This window comes from Lycorma delicatula, chromosome 3, assembly GCF_047948215.1.
Source record: "Lycorma delicatula isolate Av1 chromosome 3, ASM4794821v1, whole genome shotgun sequence".
Classification (NCBI taxonomy): domain Eukaryota; kingdom Metazoa; phylum Arthropoda; class Insecta; order Hemiptera; family Fulgoridae; genus Lycorma; species Lycorma delicatula.
Window position 1 is genome coordinate 158,353,235 of NC_134457.1, and position 20,310 is coordinate 158,373,544.

The 20,310-nt window shown below is 29.5% G+C and overlaps 1 protein-coding gene across 2 annotated transcripts in view; it reads left to right on the top strand.

Moving 5' to 3' along the window:
* Positions 1–20,310, top strand: part of LOC142321006 (phospholipase B1, membrane-associated-like) — a 217,256-nt gene that overhangs the window by 133,614 nt on the left and 63,332 nt on the right. For both annotated transcript variants that reach the window (XM_075358998.1, XM_075359000.1), the window contains exon 5: positions 1,376–1,535. In XM_075358998.1, the coding sequence (XP_075215113.1) occupies positions 1,376–1,535 (160 nt within the window). The remainder of the gene's footprint in view (positions 1–1,375; positions 1,536–20,310) is intronic.

Sequence of the window (20,310 nt, forward strand, 5' to 3'; positions counted from 1 at the left end):
AAATTAACTGGTTGCTGAGCAGGAGATTCAAATCATATTAGTTTTTTTATTTTTTATATGTTTTTTTTATTTTCTTCTTCTTCTTCCCTGAGCCGGATCCTGCAGTTAAATATTACGCAGCCCAAGGGAGTGTTCGTTATTCTAATGGACCTCCAAGTCTCGGCCCGCCGGTCGGATCTCACTTTGCGCCCGTTTCAAACTCCCAGAGTAGGATCCACCAGGCCCGGCTATGCCGTCCCTGGGTCCCCACTCCGGGAGCCGGGACTCGGTCTTTATGCCAATGCCTCTAACGGGGACACCCCGAGTGGGGCATCTCCGCCGGGAATCGGTCTTATTTAATTTATAGTTAAATTTATAAATTGTAACTCTTCTTCCTTTGACTTATTTATATTAATATGTTTACTCATTTCTTTATTATATTAAATTTAAATTTATTGTAATTGTATACGTTAGTATTTTTATGATTATATATTTAGAACAATTGGCAAAAACCTTGAAAGAGGTTTTTACCAATTATCTAGTCTAAACCACTGAACCGATTTCGCCAAACGTTTGTTTAGAATGAAAGGTTAGTACCCCTAGATATGTCATCCATCAATGGTGGACTACCCGCTTTTGCTCCCCATTTTTGAGAGATATCGAATAAATAAATCTAATGTACTATTGGATTATTTTTTTAAATTGGCCATATTAATAATCAATTTCAATAGCGAAATGAAAAAAAAAACAAAATAAGAAAAAAAATTAAATAAGAGCAAAAGCCCTACCAAAGCTCATTATCATAGAGTAATAAATTGCACAAAAAAATTAACCTACTTTAAAAAGGAATTCTCCCGCTTCCGACCAGCTCTCACCCTCAAACAGTCCCCACACCCAACCTGCCACCACCACCCATGAACGAAAATGGCGACGAAAGAACTAATGCTAGCGCTAATTTTTAATAAATATATTTAATTTTATAGCTATTTTTCTTCATAATGATATGAAATTGTTATGTAATTTTAAAATCTTTTTTAAAACACTACTTAAATTTGTATCAAACAGTGTACATATTGACTTGATAAAATGGAGTCTACAATATGTAACTTTTTTAATTACCATTTACAAAGTGAGAGGAGTTGTTTAAAAGCTCTTTTATGAAAATCGATGGTCCCTTTCTGTAGTTATGCGGGTGAAAAAATGCTATCAACCTTCTGAATTAGTAAAAAACATCGCTAAAATAGTTCTGTATAAAAAAAGAATCTGACTAAACCAGTGTACTATCAATCCAATTCACTATATCATATAATATGTATAAATTTAATTAATTTTGTGCTGAATTTCAAACAAATTCTATGTTATTCTTATCTATGTTGTATATATGTTCATTTTTCAGTTGGTGACAATATTTTTTGGAGCAAATGATCTTTGTTCTGGACAATGCTTTGATAAAGTGAAGGCCTCTGCAAATCAGCATAGTATAAAGTTACAAACTGCTTTAGATTATTTACAAGAAAATCTACCTCGTACTTTTGTTAATTTAATTCCCGTACTAGGTAAGTTATAACAATATTAGTTTAATCATTACGGGTTTATTAGATATATTTAAAAAAATATGTAAATAGTTAAACATGTCTATTTTTAAATTAATTTAAAAGCAACTGTAAGTTATTTATTTATTTTTTATAAAAGAGAGGACATTAACACCTACGGTAATTAGACTAGTGGAATTTGGTATCGTATGAAAAGATGCCATGCCTGATCGGGATTCAAACCTGGGACCTCCGCACGAAATGCCGAAAGCTCTTGTGAAACCGAAAACATATTATTAAAACCATTAAGAATATAACGTTCTTAAAAAAAATTAGTATATAAAACTTGAAACAAAAAAATTAAAATATTTTTTATTTTAAATTAACTTATATTAAACTTTATTTTAAATTCGACTTCAAATTCCGAAACCGATTAAGAAATAAAAGATATTATTTTATCTCTTCTAATATTAATGCAGTTTTTTTTAAAAATCGGTTTGAATTTTTTGAAATTTATTTCATTTTATATTTTTTTAATTTTATTCAAACAGAAGGTAGGAAATAAAAAAAAACCACCGTGTGTATGGAAAGAAAAGATTTCAAATGCAAAGAAAGTAAATTTCTGTCTTGATAAAAATAAAGAAAGGAATGCAGAGATCTGATATAGAGACTATGCTTCTAAAATTGCTGGAATACTCTTGTGTATATTTTTTCAGTAATTTTCTTGAATTTTTACGCTGAGACTTTGAATATTACAATAATATCGGTAATGTACGATTAAAGTACGTGTGTTTCAAAATTAATATCGAGGTTTTAAACCTATGTAAAATTTCTCAAGTTTAAGTTATATTGATTACTTATACATGAAATGAAAGAACAATTTAAAACGTTTTAGTCTACATATTACAGTTTGCCTGCTACTTCGGAAAATGAAATAATGCACCGTGACGATGAAGACGTTTTTCTTTTTGTGTATTATTCAGTGACAAATCAACATTTCATGTTAATGGTAAAATAAACGAGTTCATACTGTGCGTATCTGGGGATCAGAAAACACGAAATACTCCAGTGTGAACGAGACGTCCCGAAACTGAATGTTTTTATGCTGTATCTCGACAGAAAGTTTACGGGCCGTTCTTTTTCGCGAAAGCAAGTGTGTCTGGAATGAACTATCTTAGATATGGTCTAACTATTGCTCTTTTCTAAACTGCAATACGAACTACAGAACTTTATCTAGCAATGAGATGGTGCGGTCTCCTCACTGGCATAATACTGAACGTGATTGGTTGAATGAAATTCTCCCCGACCGCTGGATTGGTCACCGGGGACCAGATGACAGGGTCTCCACGTTGTTTGCCGCTGCCTCCACGTTCGCTCGATCTGATACCATGCTATTTTTTCCTTGGGGGTTTATAAAGGATCAAGTGTATGTACCACCGTTACCAGCTGACCTATCCGACTTGAGACAGAATTGAAGCGGCTGTCTTGCTGATTGAATCAGCAAGTCTGATTAAAGACTTGCTGATTAAAGTATGGGATGAATTCTCCTATCAGCTGAATTCGTGCCGTGTGATGAATGTTGCTCACATTGAATATTTACAGGAAAAACTGTTTAAAGTACTCTTTCATTCATGTACAATTTATCAGTTTAAGAAAAAATTGATAAATATTACACAACTTTAAAACCCTGATGTTCATTTTGAAACACACGATACCATATCAATAAGATACTAATGAAAGACGATTTTTCAGTTTCTAAGCAGACGATTTAATTTTTCTTTAAAAAATTCTTTCATTTACGTAAAATTAATTTACGTCTGAACTATGACGATCAGAAGATGTTTTTTACAGAATAAAAAGAATGGATGATCCGTTAAAAAAAAATGAAGATGTCCTAATTGATAAGTAAAAAAAATAAATAAAATGTATAAATCCAAATATACCATAAGTTTGCTTTTATTAATAAATTTATTAGTACAAGTAAATAATATTTAAATAATTAGTAATAATTGTTGATAAATTAAGACGTACAGATATTTCTCATTTGTTAATTATTAGTATGACTTACTATAAAATCAAACGGCCTATATTTAAATCAATTTTAATTTTTCCCAATAACTTTATTATCATCATTTTAAAAAATAATTAAAAAAACTATGAAAATGTATTTTAGAAAGACAAAAATGGTTTAAGTTTTTTAATCGTTTATAGCATAATGAATTATAATTAAAAAAGAAGAAAATTTAAAACTATTTTAATTACAAAGTTATTATTCCATGGAATATACGTAAGGTCTACAATTTACAGAGGTACAAGAGTTGTAAGATAGATATTTGTGAAGTAAAGCAGACACTAATTTAGTTTTTTCGAACATGGTACCGTTTGGTATAATAACTGTTATATATCATTTTAAAACAGCTTACCAAATTCCAATTTGATTTCCTCGAGCGCTTTCGGCTATTCTGCCATTTTAAAGAGGATAATTATGGCTAACGTATATAAAACTATAATCTTACATAATTAAATTATATATATGTAACGACTTAAAACTTTAATTTTTGACGAATTTGAACAAAATGACGATCAATTGTTACATATATATATAATTTAATAATAATAATAATGTATGATTATAGTTTTATATATGTTAGTCATAATCATCCTCTTGAAGATGGCAGAATAGCCGAAAGCGATTGAGAAAATCAAATTAGAATTTGGTAAGCTGTTTTAAAATTATATGTAAAAGCAAACTCAGCATTAATTTTCTATAACGATTAATTATTTAGCGGACAAACGTTAAAAAAACTTTTTTAGTAATTTTAGAGCGATAATTGATTGTATTTTATTCACAACTACATTATTTTCTAGCTATGCATTAAAAAATTATTTATTAGCACGGTATTAATAGTGATTCCCTGCTTTATTCAAGATAAATTGCTACATGTAAAATTTAATTGAAAAATACTAACGAGGCTGATTATGCTATAAACCTTGGCTTGAACCTAACCTAAGAAACTAGAGAAATATTAACGAGACTAGTAAGCATATCTCATTTCACATCCCGTGGTACGGAAGAAGGCGATGCGGTTAATACCATGTCCGATCTACTTTAATTTCCTTTGTTAGTAAAAGTGAGGTACCCATTACAGCTGGAATTGATTTATTAAATTATTAATTTTAATCGGTAAGAATGGGAATTAACCCGCAATTTTAAATTATAAAATCAGTGACCTCTACAATAGAGATATTACTAAAACTTATGAATGAAATATATTAAAGAAACACTGATGTAACTTTAATGCATTTTTATTGCGTGAATCATGCATTTTTGTGTATTTTGAAGAAGAATTAGCATGAGGTGCCTGTCTGTTTGACTTATTGTTGTTATATTAGGCTTAATACAAAATTACCAAGAATATTAGAGGCATAATGTAATCGATACTGAACAAACATGAAAGAACTATGCTTTTTATACTTTGAAAATTTTTTATATCATTTTCCATAGCACGCACGTCGTCTATTGTTACAATAAATAAATAAAAAAATAGCTTTTAAAATTAAAGTTCCCTTCAGCAGAGATAAATTTAGTAAACAACAGCTTACTACACGATATCAAACAAAGCTTATTTTGTATTACGTGAACAAAATTGTTTAAATCATATATCTATTCAGTCAAATGGAACATATTTAGTAGTTGATAGGGGTTTTGCTGCGGGCATCTCTAACTTTGTCATCCTGTCCTGGAATGGTTGATGCGGGAACAATTCAACTGCAGCACGGTCGTCGTCGACTGTGTGACAAATTATAACCTCAAATAAGTCACATATAATGTATATCTTTCACTTGTAAACATTATATACGTGAGATTATCATATAATTATTTACAGTAAACAGTTAACCATTCTATAAATTAAGCTAATAAATACTTGAAGAGTAATTACATCTATATATCACATATAATTAGCGAACACTAACAATATTGTACTTGTTAAAAACACTGATTATAAAACGAGCAAATATAAAAATCATTAATAACGAAGAATATTGTAAATTTTGGTAGAATAACAGTATTTTGAAAGTAAGATTGTCAAATATTCTCATGTACGAGTACTTACACTAATATACGAGTAAAATACTGACACTGATCAATTCTAAGCTCTGAAAAGTTGGTAGGACTGAAATGAATCATTATTATATTAGCAGAGTATTCTACATTAGAAATGTTGTACTATAGCTGCCGAGAATTTACTGGCAGCTGCTAAAAACCAAACTTTGCTATCTTTGATATTTCCCTTTCATATAGGGGATGGAAATGCTTCCATCATTAATTCTTCTTTATTACTCCACTCTATTCTATGCTTCTCACTTATCTAATCATCTTTCTTAGGGTTTCTTTTACTTCATCTATATCTTAATTTGAATATTCCTCTCTTTCTTTTCTTTATCACTTCCAGTTTCTGAATCTTAGTTCTGACTTGTTCTTCTCTCTTTGCTTCATTTATGCGGACCATTAAATATTTTATTGGCTTTTTGCTCATAAGGTTCAACTTGAACGTTCTTGTATTTCATATTTTTTGTTATTAATCAGATAACCCAAATAAAATATGCATTCCTGGTTATTTTATTAAATTAAGGTTGACTAATTTCCCGTAACATGAATAATATTTATTGATATTAAATGATCGCTTGCGTTCCGCATCCGTTTTTTTCCAAACTCAACTACACGTAGGTTGGATTCGGATAATATATATTAGGAGGTCTGAGTTTATCGGATAACCAGCTCAGCCCGATATCGATCTTTTTATGAAAGCGTTGGAATAGGAAATAATGTCACTGGCTACGCCTATAAGCAATACCTAAAGGCGGTTCTGAAGGCTAAAAACAAAAAAAAAAATAAATAAATAAAAATAGCTTGCATCCAACTAAAATTTACTGAATACGGAAGGAAAAAATTATGGATACGAGAAAAGAGAAGGTAGAGGAGAAAGGAACAAACCACCTAGAGAAAGAGATCTTGAAACGAAATAAAGAAACCTGCATAAAAGAGTGATCATCTTTCAAAGAGTAAGCAACTATCCCGTCCTAAATCCTATGATAAAACCACATAATTTTACTTAGTATAATAGGAGCGCAACATGATGTTGCTTTATCAATTCAAATGTATGTCGCAGTTACCTACGTTTTGCTTCAGGTACTAAACAGTTGTTAGAGAACACATTCCAAGGTTCTTAAAGAAAATACTCATCATTCTAAAAAAAAAGATTTTGACATAAGATACTATCCAGCTAATTATAGACCATTTAGTCAACCTCTATGGTAGGGTATTTATTAATAATATTTAAATACAGTTACAAAAAAAATCTATTTATAATATTATTCCAGATAGAAATATATAATTTTTGAATGAATAAATTTTAGGGGAAAAGATTCTGGTTTTATATATATATATATATATATATATATATATATATATATAAACCGCGTTTTTGTCTATGTGTTGTCAGTATATGTTCTGTAATTATGTTAAAGAATCTTTTATAGAATTATAAAATTAAATCAGGTGGATATATAAACGATATAAATATTACTATTTGTCGTACAGGAAAGAATCTCATCTACATGTTATTTCTTGCTAACGTTTTAAAATTAAATCTTTGTATGTGTAATTGTTTCGATTTTTTCTTTTAACTATTAAAAAATGTTAACTGTAAAACATATCAGGTTAGTAAGTTTTTTTCAATATTTTTATCATGTTTAATGCTGCAGTAGAAATATGTAATAACTGTTTTCAGTTCATGAAATAATGTTTTCAATTTAATCAATAACATATTAATAAATTATATTAAAAATATATTCCAAACTGAAACTGAAATAAGTATTAAGAAAAAATTTGTTTTAAAAAAAATGTTGTTAGTGATCTGATACAACGGGAAATTCACATCATAAAAAAAAATAACACTCATGCTCAAGCCATGTCAAATGGTATGGAAAATAAGGGTAATTCCTGACAACTTCTTCACTGTAGAAAAATAAATATTTATTGGCAATCATTACTCTCAGTGACATTAATTAGTTATTTCTATACTTCTATTGCATTAGATACGTTAAGGATATAAATTAACTTACTCAGTTAGTGTGTATGTTAACATGTGTATTTTTTTTTTGTTTGTACAATAAGTGTACATATGCTATAACTATATAATTTAATTTGAAATTTACAAAACAAAATACATTTAGGTTTTATGGACAATTAGACAAATACATCGAAGTTAATGAATAAAATAATTTAAAATAAGAATGTAAAAGCTAGCTATTAGATCATTACAATCATTTAAATCATTAAAAATTGAATAATTTTTTTTTTAGATGATTAATTCACCATATAAACTGGAAGGTTATGCATAGGGATATGAAATGGAAATTTTGTAGCGTATTAAAAATGCCATGCTTGATCGGGATTCGAATCCAGGACTGAAAGGCCGAGACGCTACCACTCCGCCACGGAGTTCGGGAATAATTTAATTTAACACTAAAATTCACGGGAAAATCAGAAAACTTTCCGCTTCATCTTCAGTTGTTTTGAAAGTCGAATGTCTTTAATTATGACGGGTTTGGCTTCAGTCACTATATGCCAAACAGCACGCTATGTTATTAGGAAATCCTTACTATTCTGTAGAGTATACGGCGGTAATTAGACTCGACTTGCTAAGATTCTAGCGGTTAGTTTACTCTGTAAACTAACCGCTGCATCTGACTGTCGTAATCAGGTGTCAGTCGTTTTTTATGAGCAGCACATCACTAAGTTAAGAGAATTTTAATGAATCGATCCCGTGTATTGTATTATTGAACTTAAAATCGTACTGAAAAGGAGTATTTACTTTTTAGTTCGATTAATGGCATTATCTCGTTATAGTCAGCCTGAAAAAGATTGCAAAACTGTAATTTTGCTTACACAAATAAATTTTTTCTATTAAGGAGTATAATGTTAAGTAGAAAATATTTTAATTTTTGTCGTTTATTTTTGCAGAGTTTACGGTCGGAAACTGAGATCTTATTTTTTCTTGCTAAGTAATAATATAAATCATAATACGTTTGTTATTTCACTACCTATCAGTAATTTCGTTATTGAATACTAGTATTTTACAATATTTAAATTTAGAGGAATAAGTAAGTGGATGAACAAATAGTTTTATTTATTTTCCTATTCACAAAGATAAAATGCGGTAAGTTTATAGATTTTTCTATATATATAAAACACAGATATTTTAAGAGTTTAAAATGTCAAAGAGAGTATTATAAACAAGAATCCACAATAACGTCTGTTGAATCGGATAACGGTAGCATTTGGCGCTTTTTCTATTGAAATAGCGACCGTATTTAATATTATTCAGAACAGGATGCTTGAGAATCAGGAAATCAGAAAAGTAAAACTGTGTGACGTAAGCTCAATATTTTTACTTATATACTCATACATTTACGTAAATATTAACCACATACAAAGAAAGAAGATCCTTTACCTTATTTTTGATATTATTTTCATTTTTATTTATTTATAGAAATACAAATACATATCTGGAAGCATACAGATAAACTGAATGCATGCTTATATGATAAAAGGATTTTCTATAAATTTAATAAAGAACAGATAAAAAAGCGGACAACGCATTTGTAGGACTTTCCCATCGAGTGGCTTTCTTCTAATGCACGCCTTACACACACAACTTAATTTAAAATATTTATCATTTTATTTAAATATATTTTTTGTTTATTTAACTCAATGATTCTAATTTAAGCGCGCACGCGCATACGGTATTTCATTCGCGTGGATGTAGTGGTACTAGCGGCCACTTTAAATACTTTTTTACACTTTAAACATTATTCATTTATTTAATTCTATCGCTCACCTGTGACGTTACAACATAGCAGTCCGACTACAACTGTACATCAGTGATACATTAGCGCTCCTTGTGGTGATAGAAGGTATTATTGATGCAGTATACCCACTTAGCCGCTAGTTTATTTAGATCATTTTTTGTGGTGGGGGTGCGATTTTGCAAAAATTCTTTTTTTTGAAAATATTATTATTATTAATTGTTAACAAATGTGCCTCGGAAAATAAGACCTTAATTAGGCGAAATCTCGAGATTCTGAGAGTGACCTTGCTCTACAGCCTCACCCCGTTGACCTTTTTAAAAACTTCGCCACGCTTTTATTTAACTAAATATTTTCATTACTTTTAATTTTAAAATTTAATAATTATTACATTTATTTATTGGTTATTTATTAGATATTTATATAATTTATTTTTTACTTTTCATTGCATTTTTATATTTGTTAATATATTATATTTTTTTGTTTAAAATTCTCAATTTGATTTAATTCTTATTTTTTACTTTTTAGAGGGTTTTTCTAATTTGTTTCCTTTTTTTATTAATGTTAATATTAATATTAGTTAAATAAAAGCTTTTTTAAAAAATAATTTTTTATATGTAATCAAATATATTTTTGTAATTTTTTTTAAGTATTTTTTTTTTCATTTTTTACTTTTTAGTCTTAATGAACTATTGTTCATTAACTTTTTACATAAAAAAATATTCTTAATAATATTTATATCTGAATATTATTGTTTGTTTATTAAGTCTAAAAAGTAAAAACATTTATTTATACACATCGAAGTTACACACGTGTTCCAAATTTCAATCATACGATAGTTGATGAGAAATGAAAATTTTCAACTAAATGCATGAATTTAGGGTAGGGGTAGCGTGTAGGGCCGTGTGGTGGCGTGGGGGTGGTTCATATCAAATTACGACACTGTAGTGCTGTATTGTCATCGAAGTTACATACGTGTACCAAATTTCATTGATTTTCATACATAGATCAAAAGATATAGCAGTTGCAAGATTTGATTATTCCTAAAGCGAGTTAAATAAAAGCGTATAATAAACAATATTTTTATTAACCGGAGGTTCGAATGCCGGTCAGGTATGGCATTTTTCATACGCTACATATTTCTATTCTCATTGGCCAAGATGACCAAAACAATCGATACTCGTTACTCAAAAAAGTTTTTTTTAAATTTGTTTTATATTAATTTTTATTGATAATATATATGGTAAAATATAAGTAACAATTTATTACAAATCAAAATTCAAAGAAGATGAATTTCAATATAATAAAAATAAAATTGTATAGCAAATAAGTCCATATTTTTCTTGATTGCCTGTTTTATTAGAATATCTGCTCAGTCTAAAAACAAAAAAAATTAATAAATAAAAAAAATTAAAGATAGATATATCTTTTAATTCTGAAATATTGTATTTAAAATTATTGAAATTTAATTAGGTAAAAATATGTTTTTTTATGATGATGTTTCCTTCAGTCGTTGACTTAAAACTGATGAATGGAAAAAGTTACATTTGCATTCTGACTAGAAATAGCAAAATATATTTAAAACGTTTTCATTACTACTACATAAATAATTGCAGTGTAACATTATGGTTAATGTTGTTTAACTATTTAATATGTTTATAATAACTTCTAATTTTAATTCAAAAATATACATTTTTGAATTACTATTGATTAGATAAATAATTTTGAATCATTAATAACTTTTGTTTATTACTGCATTGTTGTGCCTCGACATCAAAACAATTTATATCCTGTCAAATAGAAAACCTCGTCGACATAAATATTTGAATTTAAATATATAAACATTCTTTAAGAGGAACTAACAAAGTATTCTTCACGAGTTTTATGTACTCTATCGATTGTAAATTATTATTTACAAGATAAAAATATTCAAATAAGTCGATATGTCAATTCTTCCATCACCTATCCTCCTGAATGTTATAGAGAAATTTTTTTTATATTAAGGAATAACAATTTTAATTAATTATTATTAACCTTTACAATAGTTTTCTACAAAGAAACACATTTTTAACAGTAGTTTCATGCCTTTCTAATAATAATTGAGAAAGATAACATTTTTATTATAAAAAAGAAAAAAATTTAATACGTAAAAAAGTGATGATAGAAAAAGTGTTTCCAACAATAGGGAAAAGTGAAGTTTAAAATATTATCCCTTTAGATCCATCTATATTTATTTTGATAATCGCTATTAAAATATAAGTTTAGTATAATTATTAGTCGTGCTAATTCTGGTTATGTAACGAAAATGCAGGCACAGAAATGTACGGAGTTTGCATTTCGTAGTAATTAGTACAATGTTGGTTAAACCTAATTAATGATTAAATGGGTAATCAACAATGTTGATTCTATACTGTAACTACTCTAATGCGATGCTTGTTATCTGATTTTCTATTAACGATTCCAGTACATGAATTTATTAAACTGACAATTAGTTCTAAAGGGCAATTTGCTGCTGATATCAGTTTGAAAATATCAGTTTTACCTTAGGATGTTTATAAAACCAAAATACGGAGAATCCTATACTATAGCCAAATTTTACGAATTTAACTCATCTAACAAAGATAAAAAATAGATTAGATATCTATTATATTCAGGATGCCTACCATGCTGGTCTAGTGGTTGGTTAACTTGTTACAAAATCATTTGGTAACATCTGATTTTCCAAGTCGAAATTTGTGAGATTCAAATCCTAGAAAAAGTTATTGCTTTTATACGGATTTGAATACTAAACAGTGGATACTTTGGTGGTTGGGGTTAAAATAACCACACGTCTCTTAAATGATCGGTCCGAGTCTATTGAAGACTACAACTCATTTACATGTCATCCTTATCTCACTGGGCCGTGGGAGGGGAACTATTCACAGAAAAAGAAAAAAAAATCGAGTTTTCCTAACCCCTAATCCATTGAAAATTTATGGATTATTCAACCCCCAAATAAATACAATATATATAAATCAATATCCGTACTTGGCCAGTTTCAGGTTATAAAAGATACTCAGTGTTAATGTTCTACATGTCTGTAATTTATTACTTGCAGCGTGGAAAAATGTAAATATTGTAATTCATACATGATTGAAACTTAGAGGTTGAGCAACTCAAAGAAAATAGAAATGAATTTCCACTATCTAAAGTATTTCGTTTCTTTTCAACTGTAAGGTAATCTAAATATTAGTACACGACTACCGAAAAATAATATTGGTATACTCCAGAGTTAACTGATAGTGACATAACTTTAAAAAAAAAAAAATTATTTCTTTATATTTTGAAAGGTAAGGCTCATGTCGCTCCGCTTCAGTTCACTAACATTCTTAGAAACACATTCGATCACCAGCAAGGATTGTAGTAACATTACGTTTTACAGGAAGGAATGATTTCAAAAATATATTACTCAAAATCTCCAAACCAAAGAACCAAACAAAATTCACTGTGAATATTCTTAGGCAAAAATATTTTTGACAATGAATCTAATTTTTCACTTTCTTACGAAAAACAGTAAAACTTAATAATCGTACAGTTACGGACTGATTTGAAAGTAAAAATAATTGCTGAAAATCACAAGTTTTTTACCGCTATGGCATAGTCCCATCGTAGAGCCGGATTCGTTGATGTTTCCAAACATCGAAAAAGCAGAAAGTCGATGTTGATCTTAACGCAGAAAGTGAAATGTATAAAAGTTTTAATATAGTCAGAAAGATTTGTCGAATATAAAGTAGTAAAAAAGTTTATGATGAAAGAAAAGGGCCTTTTTAAAGATAAATTAACCATATCACGGAAATAATAAACGAGAAGAATAAATAAATCGTTTATGCCAAAGTTAAGTACACGTATTGTATTATTTTACATAAATTTTCGGTAAAATTAATGAATGGTCAATCTGTATCACACATTCCTCTTTCTCACTTGTTTTTTATTTCGACACCGATCAGTCTAGAACCACGTAGAATACGGTAGTTAACTTCTGGCTAGTTTTTAGCTCTCTATTACACCTTCATTCTTTCACTGTGCCGCTCCCTCTTTTCTTCCGACCACTTTAGGTTAGCGAATTCTTTTTTCTCCTTCTGGATTCCTTTGAATTCTAAAATCTTTTTCCTAAGCATCTTTCTATTTTTTAAATCCATCACGTTTATATTTGCTACCCTTAGGTCCTCTTTGACTGAACCATTTAACGAACGTCTTGTCACCATTACACTTGTCAAAACCTTTTTTCCTATACCTATTCGAATCCATTCTTATCCGATGTCCGTAGAACGCCATTCTTTGCTTACGTATTGCTTCTGTGATTTTATCAAACTCTCGGTAAAGTTCCTCGTTCTTTCTTAATCTCCAATCGCAGTTACTTTTTCTGGCGCCAAGGAGTTTCCTTAATATACGTCTTTCAGCAAGTTCCAGTTTATCTATTTCCTCTTGGTTTAGAGTTACGCATTCTGCCACATATAAAACTCCTCGTCGGATTACCGTTGTATAGTACCTGATCTTACCCATCCTTGAGATCCGTTTCTTATTGTACAATTCTTTTGTTAGACCACAGAATTTTAGAATCTTATTGATACTGATGATGTTTGCTTTCTTGTCCATTTCATTTGGTTGGATAACTTCAGCCTTAATTTGCTCGTTAAAAAAAAGGATCAAGTACTTCACAATATATAACTCTTTAAATACAAGCTTGTTCTTTTGTGAATCCGTTTTAGGTGGGTTTTTTACCACAAATTTCCTTTAAACATTTTTATTTAAAACTTTACCTGTTCACTTTATTTCCAACATTTTCCTAATTTTATTTTCATATTTCAAAAGCGTCAGTATGTGAAACTTTTTAATTTCGTTGTTTTTTTCCAATTTCACATTTTACTGTCACAGCGTAACCCTACAACCGTTAAAAATTAAAGGATTAGCACAATAAATTAATTTAAAACTTCTTTTGTAATGTAGTTAGTTATTCTATATGAAGTTTAATTAAAATGTTAATACAATTTAATTCAAAATTAATAATTATAATATTAAAATATTTCTTCCTTTGGTTTACAAAAAAAAAAAAAAATGTTTCACGTGTAAATAATTTTTACGTCTTATTCCACTGTCTCAAAATATGTAAATTTAAAGAATGGTAAATAAAATAAAAATAGTTAAAATCCCTTAACCCTTTAAGTGTATAGTCTTCTTTATTTAATTTAAAAGTACGTACGGCTTGTAAAAGTATTGAAATGAAAACCTCATATTGTACAATTTTAGATAACGTTAACGTTTGTGTTTGTGCATATGCATGTTTTAACAGCTAATTGATTATAGGTGTATTTGAATGTCCAATTACGTTTCATAACGTACATTCGATTTAATATACTTAAATTATAATTCTCTAAATGATTTCAAATCAAAGTGTTAAGTGCAATAACAAGTATAACTCATCAAAATGCGTAAGGTTTTACCGAGTAAGATGTATAGTAAACATTTATTATTATGTTATGTAATTGTACCTAGGTACTAATATAGCACAAATACTATCACTTTAAAGTAACTTTCTCCTCATTGGAAGTAAAAACGCATCTGAACGAATAGATCGTGTAATGAATTTCTTTGTTTTAAATCGGCTCTATTGTTGTAGTATTTATTTTTAAAATAAGAAGGTGTTGGTTTTAAACGAACAGGATACGAATGTAAACTAAGAGTATGAATGAATAATACTTTATTTTGGCTACTTAGCATTAACGTTTATTTCTTGCCTATTGTCTGCCTCCTCGTTGCTTTCTATACATTTGAATTGTACATATTCAGTAGTTTGTAGTTCTTTCTTTACTTTTATTTTTATTTCTTTTCTTTTTAAGTAAAAAATAAATAATAAATCGTACGTAATTTTCAAGGACAATACTAAAATAATGCTCGTAGTAAATTATACTCAAATTTCTGGTAACTAAAAGGTTATTGAAATTTTAGTACATGTAGCTAACAACCAAAATATAACCATGGACTCATTTTAATTCCAACGTTTTCTGTCAACAGGAAAAAGTCAAAATCTTACGTATAATTAAATATTTACTCTCCATATCTAGATTTAGTTTATGTAAGTTTTTATAATCGAAATATTTAAAAAAATTTAAAAAGTTGATATTTTTAAATATGAAAGATCTCGTTTTAATCAAATTAATGTATTATATCATTAATATTAATTACCTAAGTGATTAGAAATAGAGTGTAATTTTTATTAGATAAATTTTATTATACACTATATAATGGTTGAAACTATCATGTGGGTAGAACTTACATGCTGTAACTTATTTTTTTTTATTCTTTTGTTTTATTCTCTAGATAACTAGATACTGTTTTGTATATTTTCTAAAAGCTGGATTTTTATTTTTTATTTTCTTAATGTATGCGTTGCAATTTGTTCAATTAGTGAACAATAAGCAATCCTCCCCCACGGCCCAATGAGATGAGGTTGATATATATGAATGTAAATGAAATGTGGACTTGTACAGACTCAGGCCGATCATTCCTGAGATATTTGTTTTAACTCCAACCACCAAAGTATCCAAATCCGTATAAAAAAAACTAACTTTTACTAGGATTTGAACCTCAGAACCTTCGATTTCAAAAAATCAGTTGTTAAACAAGCTGATTTGCGGCGATGAGTTGACAGCCCAACGGTAGTCTACACATATTTATTAAAAAAAGTGTGATTATCAATTATAGCAATACAAAATTATTATTTGTCAAATTTCGTTTGTCAAAGATATCTGTTCAATTTTTAAAATAAAATGACATTATTTTACTAACTATACTTTAAAAATTTGTGTAACAGAACAATATTTTAATTACCTTTCCAGTGAGAAAAATATTTTAAAAATAAACTTATAAGGAAAAATAAAACATGACTAAAAAAATATTAAAATGTAAAACTAATTCTTCTAATAAACCTCTTTAACTATTAACATATAAAAGAAGGTAAAAGAAGCGATTTCTATGGAGGAGTGGTAGCGTTTCGGCCTTTAAACCGAAGATTCCGGATTCAAATCCCGGTTAGGCATGACATTTTTCATACGCTACAAAATTTCCATTTCGTATTTCCATGCACAAGCTTTAAGGTTAAATGGTGAATTAATTATAAAAAAAACTGCCTACTAACCCTTTATTGGAGCTTGGAACTATATGGAAAAGAAAGGGTTTAAATGTTTATTTTTAGTACTTTTTTGTATTTATTTTTATTCTTTTGGGGGTTACTTTTTTTGATAGAATAATAAGATAGATGAAAAAAAGAACCGCCAGAAATGTGGATGTAAATAAGAGGGAAGAATAAAAAGGATAAAGTGATAAATGAAGAAATGTTGAATGGAAATAATAAAGTAACAAAGAACAGAAAAAGGGCTGGGCGAGTCATTGGCTAAAAATAAATTGTCTTCTAATGGAGGCGTAGTAGTAAATATGGGGCAAAACAGGAAAGAAAGTGAAGGATATAAACTAATTGTATAAAATAAATGGAAGGAAAGTAGGGGCAAACAAAAAGGATGGTAAAAATTCAATTGGGTTGGAGACTGACTATCTGCTGAAAAATGACAGATAGTAAAATACTCATCATCATTTCTTTTATTTTGTGCATTTATAGTTTAATATAATATTGTGATTTTCAACTAAGATAAATAACCAGTTTAATATTTCTCAATTCCGTTTTTCTTTGACGAGACTGCAAATTTAAAAAAATATATATTCTCCAAAAGTAACTAGTTAAGATTTAAATAAATGTCAACAGTCCACCTGTCTCATTTTCTTTGTGCAAGGATATTTATCCATCATTAAACATTACAACGTCGCTCTTTTTAAATGATGTTAAGGATCTAAGCTCAGTTATCTTAAGTATAATTAAAATCTTAAGTATAATTAAAATCTAAAGATATTAAAGTATAAAAGACATTTAAGTATCTTTACATACTGACCTGAAAAATGTTATTTCATCGAAATGAAACTTTAATACCTAAAAATGCATTGGCTTCATGATTATAAATTCCCTACTGGTCATTAGTTAATTAGTCATTATCTAAACCATCACTTCCCAGGAAACTACAAAGTATAAGTAAGTACTCAAACCCTTTAGCACGTACGGCATTCAAATGTGGAGTACATATGTAACAACTCCATCAGTACACTTAAAAGTTTAATCGCAAACATTTAGGACAATGCTTAATACTCTATATACATTAGAACCGAGTATAAAATATATTTATAAACATATTAATTGAATATTCTTAAAAATAACAGATAGAAATTCAGTAAAAATAATCAACAAAGAGCTTCATTAAAATCCTAATTTTTTAATTTCTTCACAATAGATCCAGTCATATTATTTACATACAGATACGACTTTCTTGAATTAACATATTAATTTGACTGATAAAATGACGGTTGATTTCGCCATGTTATTTAAGATTTGTAAACATTTGTTATTTAAAATTAACAAATTATTGCGCCATGTTATTTAAAATTTGTTCAGTTCTATATATATTCATTGTCAAAGGTTTAATCACCGACAATATAATATTCATTTTCATCTCATAAATATATATATATATATATATATATTATAAACGGAAAGTGAGAGAAAGAGAAAAGAGAGAGTGATGGAGAAGGAGACAGATTAACGTAGTAGGAAATTAGGCTGACATGCTAATCGATATTTGCGTTTCTATTCTTATTTTTTTTCTATTAATAAATTTATAAGATATTTCTTTTCATCAAGAAATATAATACAAATTCCTAAGGGTTTCTTCAGATGTTTTCAATAGCTTACATGAAAAAAAAGGATGAAAATACTTACGAAATGACCACTCGGAGACTACCCTGGTAAAAGTTTTATTTCACACTTTGAGAGAACGAAATATGTTTCCTTAAAAATTACCGACGCTGACTGGCTTTGACTGAAGGTCAACAGACCAACAAAATTTGAAGACAAGCGAAAACGGTAACAGCCTATCGACGTTCAGAATCGAGATCTGGGAAGTTGAACTGAGACTGTGCAAGACTACACTTCACTTACATTCATACATACCATCCTCATTCATCCTCTGAAGTAAAACCTTAACAGTGGTTCCGGAGACTAAACAGAAAAAGAAAGAAAGAAAGATATCTCGATTAACCCACCGGGTTGGTCCAACGGTTTAATCGTCATCGCAAAAAATCAGCTGATTTCGAAGTCGAGTGTTCTAAGGTTCAAATCCTAGTAAAGGATTTTTATACGGATTTGAATACTAAATCGTGGATACCGGTGTTCTTTGGTGGTTGGGTTTCAATTAACCACATATTTTGGGAATAGTCTATCTGAGACTGTACAAGGCTATACTTCATTTACATTCGTACATATCATGCTCATTCATCCTCTGAAGTAAAACCTTAACAGTGGTTCCGGAGACTAAACAGAAAAAGAAAGAAAGAAAGATATCTCGATTAACCCACCGGGTTGGTCCAACGGTTTAATCGTCATCGCAAAAAATCAGCTGATTTCGAAGTCGAGTGTTCTAAGGTTCAAATCCTAGTAAAGGATTTTTATACGGATTTGAATACTAAATCGTGGATACCGGTGTTCTTTGGTGGTTGGGTTTCAATTAACCACATATTTTGGGAATAGTCTATCTGAGACTGTACAAGGCTATACTTCATTTACATTCGTACATATCATGCTCATTCATCCTCTGAAGTAAAACCTTAACAGTGGTTCCGGAGACTAAACAGAAAAAGAAAGAAAGAAAGATATCTCGATTAACCCACCGGGTTGGTCCAACGGTTTAATCGTCATCGCAAAAAATCAGCTGATTTCGAAGTCGAGTGTTCTAAGGTTCAAATCCTAGTAAAGGATTTTTATACGGATTTGAATACTAAACCGAGGATACCGGTGTTCTTTGGTGGTTGGGTTTCAATTAACCACATATTTTGGGAATAGTCTATCTGAGACTGTACAAGGCTATACTTCATTTACATTCGTACATATCATGCTCATTCATCCTCTGAAGTAAAACCTTAACAGTGGTTCCGGAGACTAAACAGAAAAAGAAAGAAAGAAAGATATCTCGATTAACCCACCGGGTTGGTCCAACGGTTTAATCGTCATCGCAAAAAATCAGCTGATTTCGAAGTCGAGTGTTCTAAGGTTCAAATCCTAGTAAAGGATTTTTATACGGATTTGAATACTAAATCGTGGATACCGGTGTTCTTTGGTGGTTGGGTTTCAATTAACCACATATTTTGGGAATAGTCTATCTGAGACTGTACAAGGCTATACTTCATTTACATTCGTACATATCATGCTCATTCATCCTCTGAAGTAAAACCTTAACAGTGGTTCCGGAGACTAAACAGAAAAAGAAAGAAAGAAAGATATCTCGATTAACCCACCGGGTTGGTCCAACGGTTTAATCGTCATCGCAAAAAATCAGCTGATTTCGAAGTCGAGTGTTCTAAGGTTCAAATCCTAGTAAAGGATTTTTATACGGATTTGAATACTAAATCGTGGATACCGGTGTTCTTTGGTGGTTGGGTTTCAATTAACCACATATTTTGGGAATAGTCTATCTGAGACTGTACAAGGCTATACTTCATTTACATTCGTACATATCATGCTCATTCATCCTCTGAAGTAAAACCTTAACAGTGGTTCCGGAGACTAAACAGAAAAAGAAAGAAAGAAAGATATCTCGATTAACCCACCGGGTTGGTCCAACGGTTTAATCGTCATCGCAAAAAATCAGCTGATTTCGAAGTCGAGTGTTCTAAGGTTCAAATCCTAGTAAAGGATTTTTATACGGATTTGAATACTAAATCGTGGATACCGGTGTTCTTTGGTGGTTGGGTTTCAATTAACCACATATTTTGGGAATAGTCTATCTGAGACTGT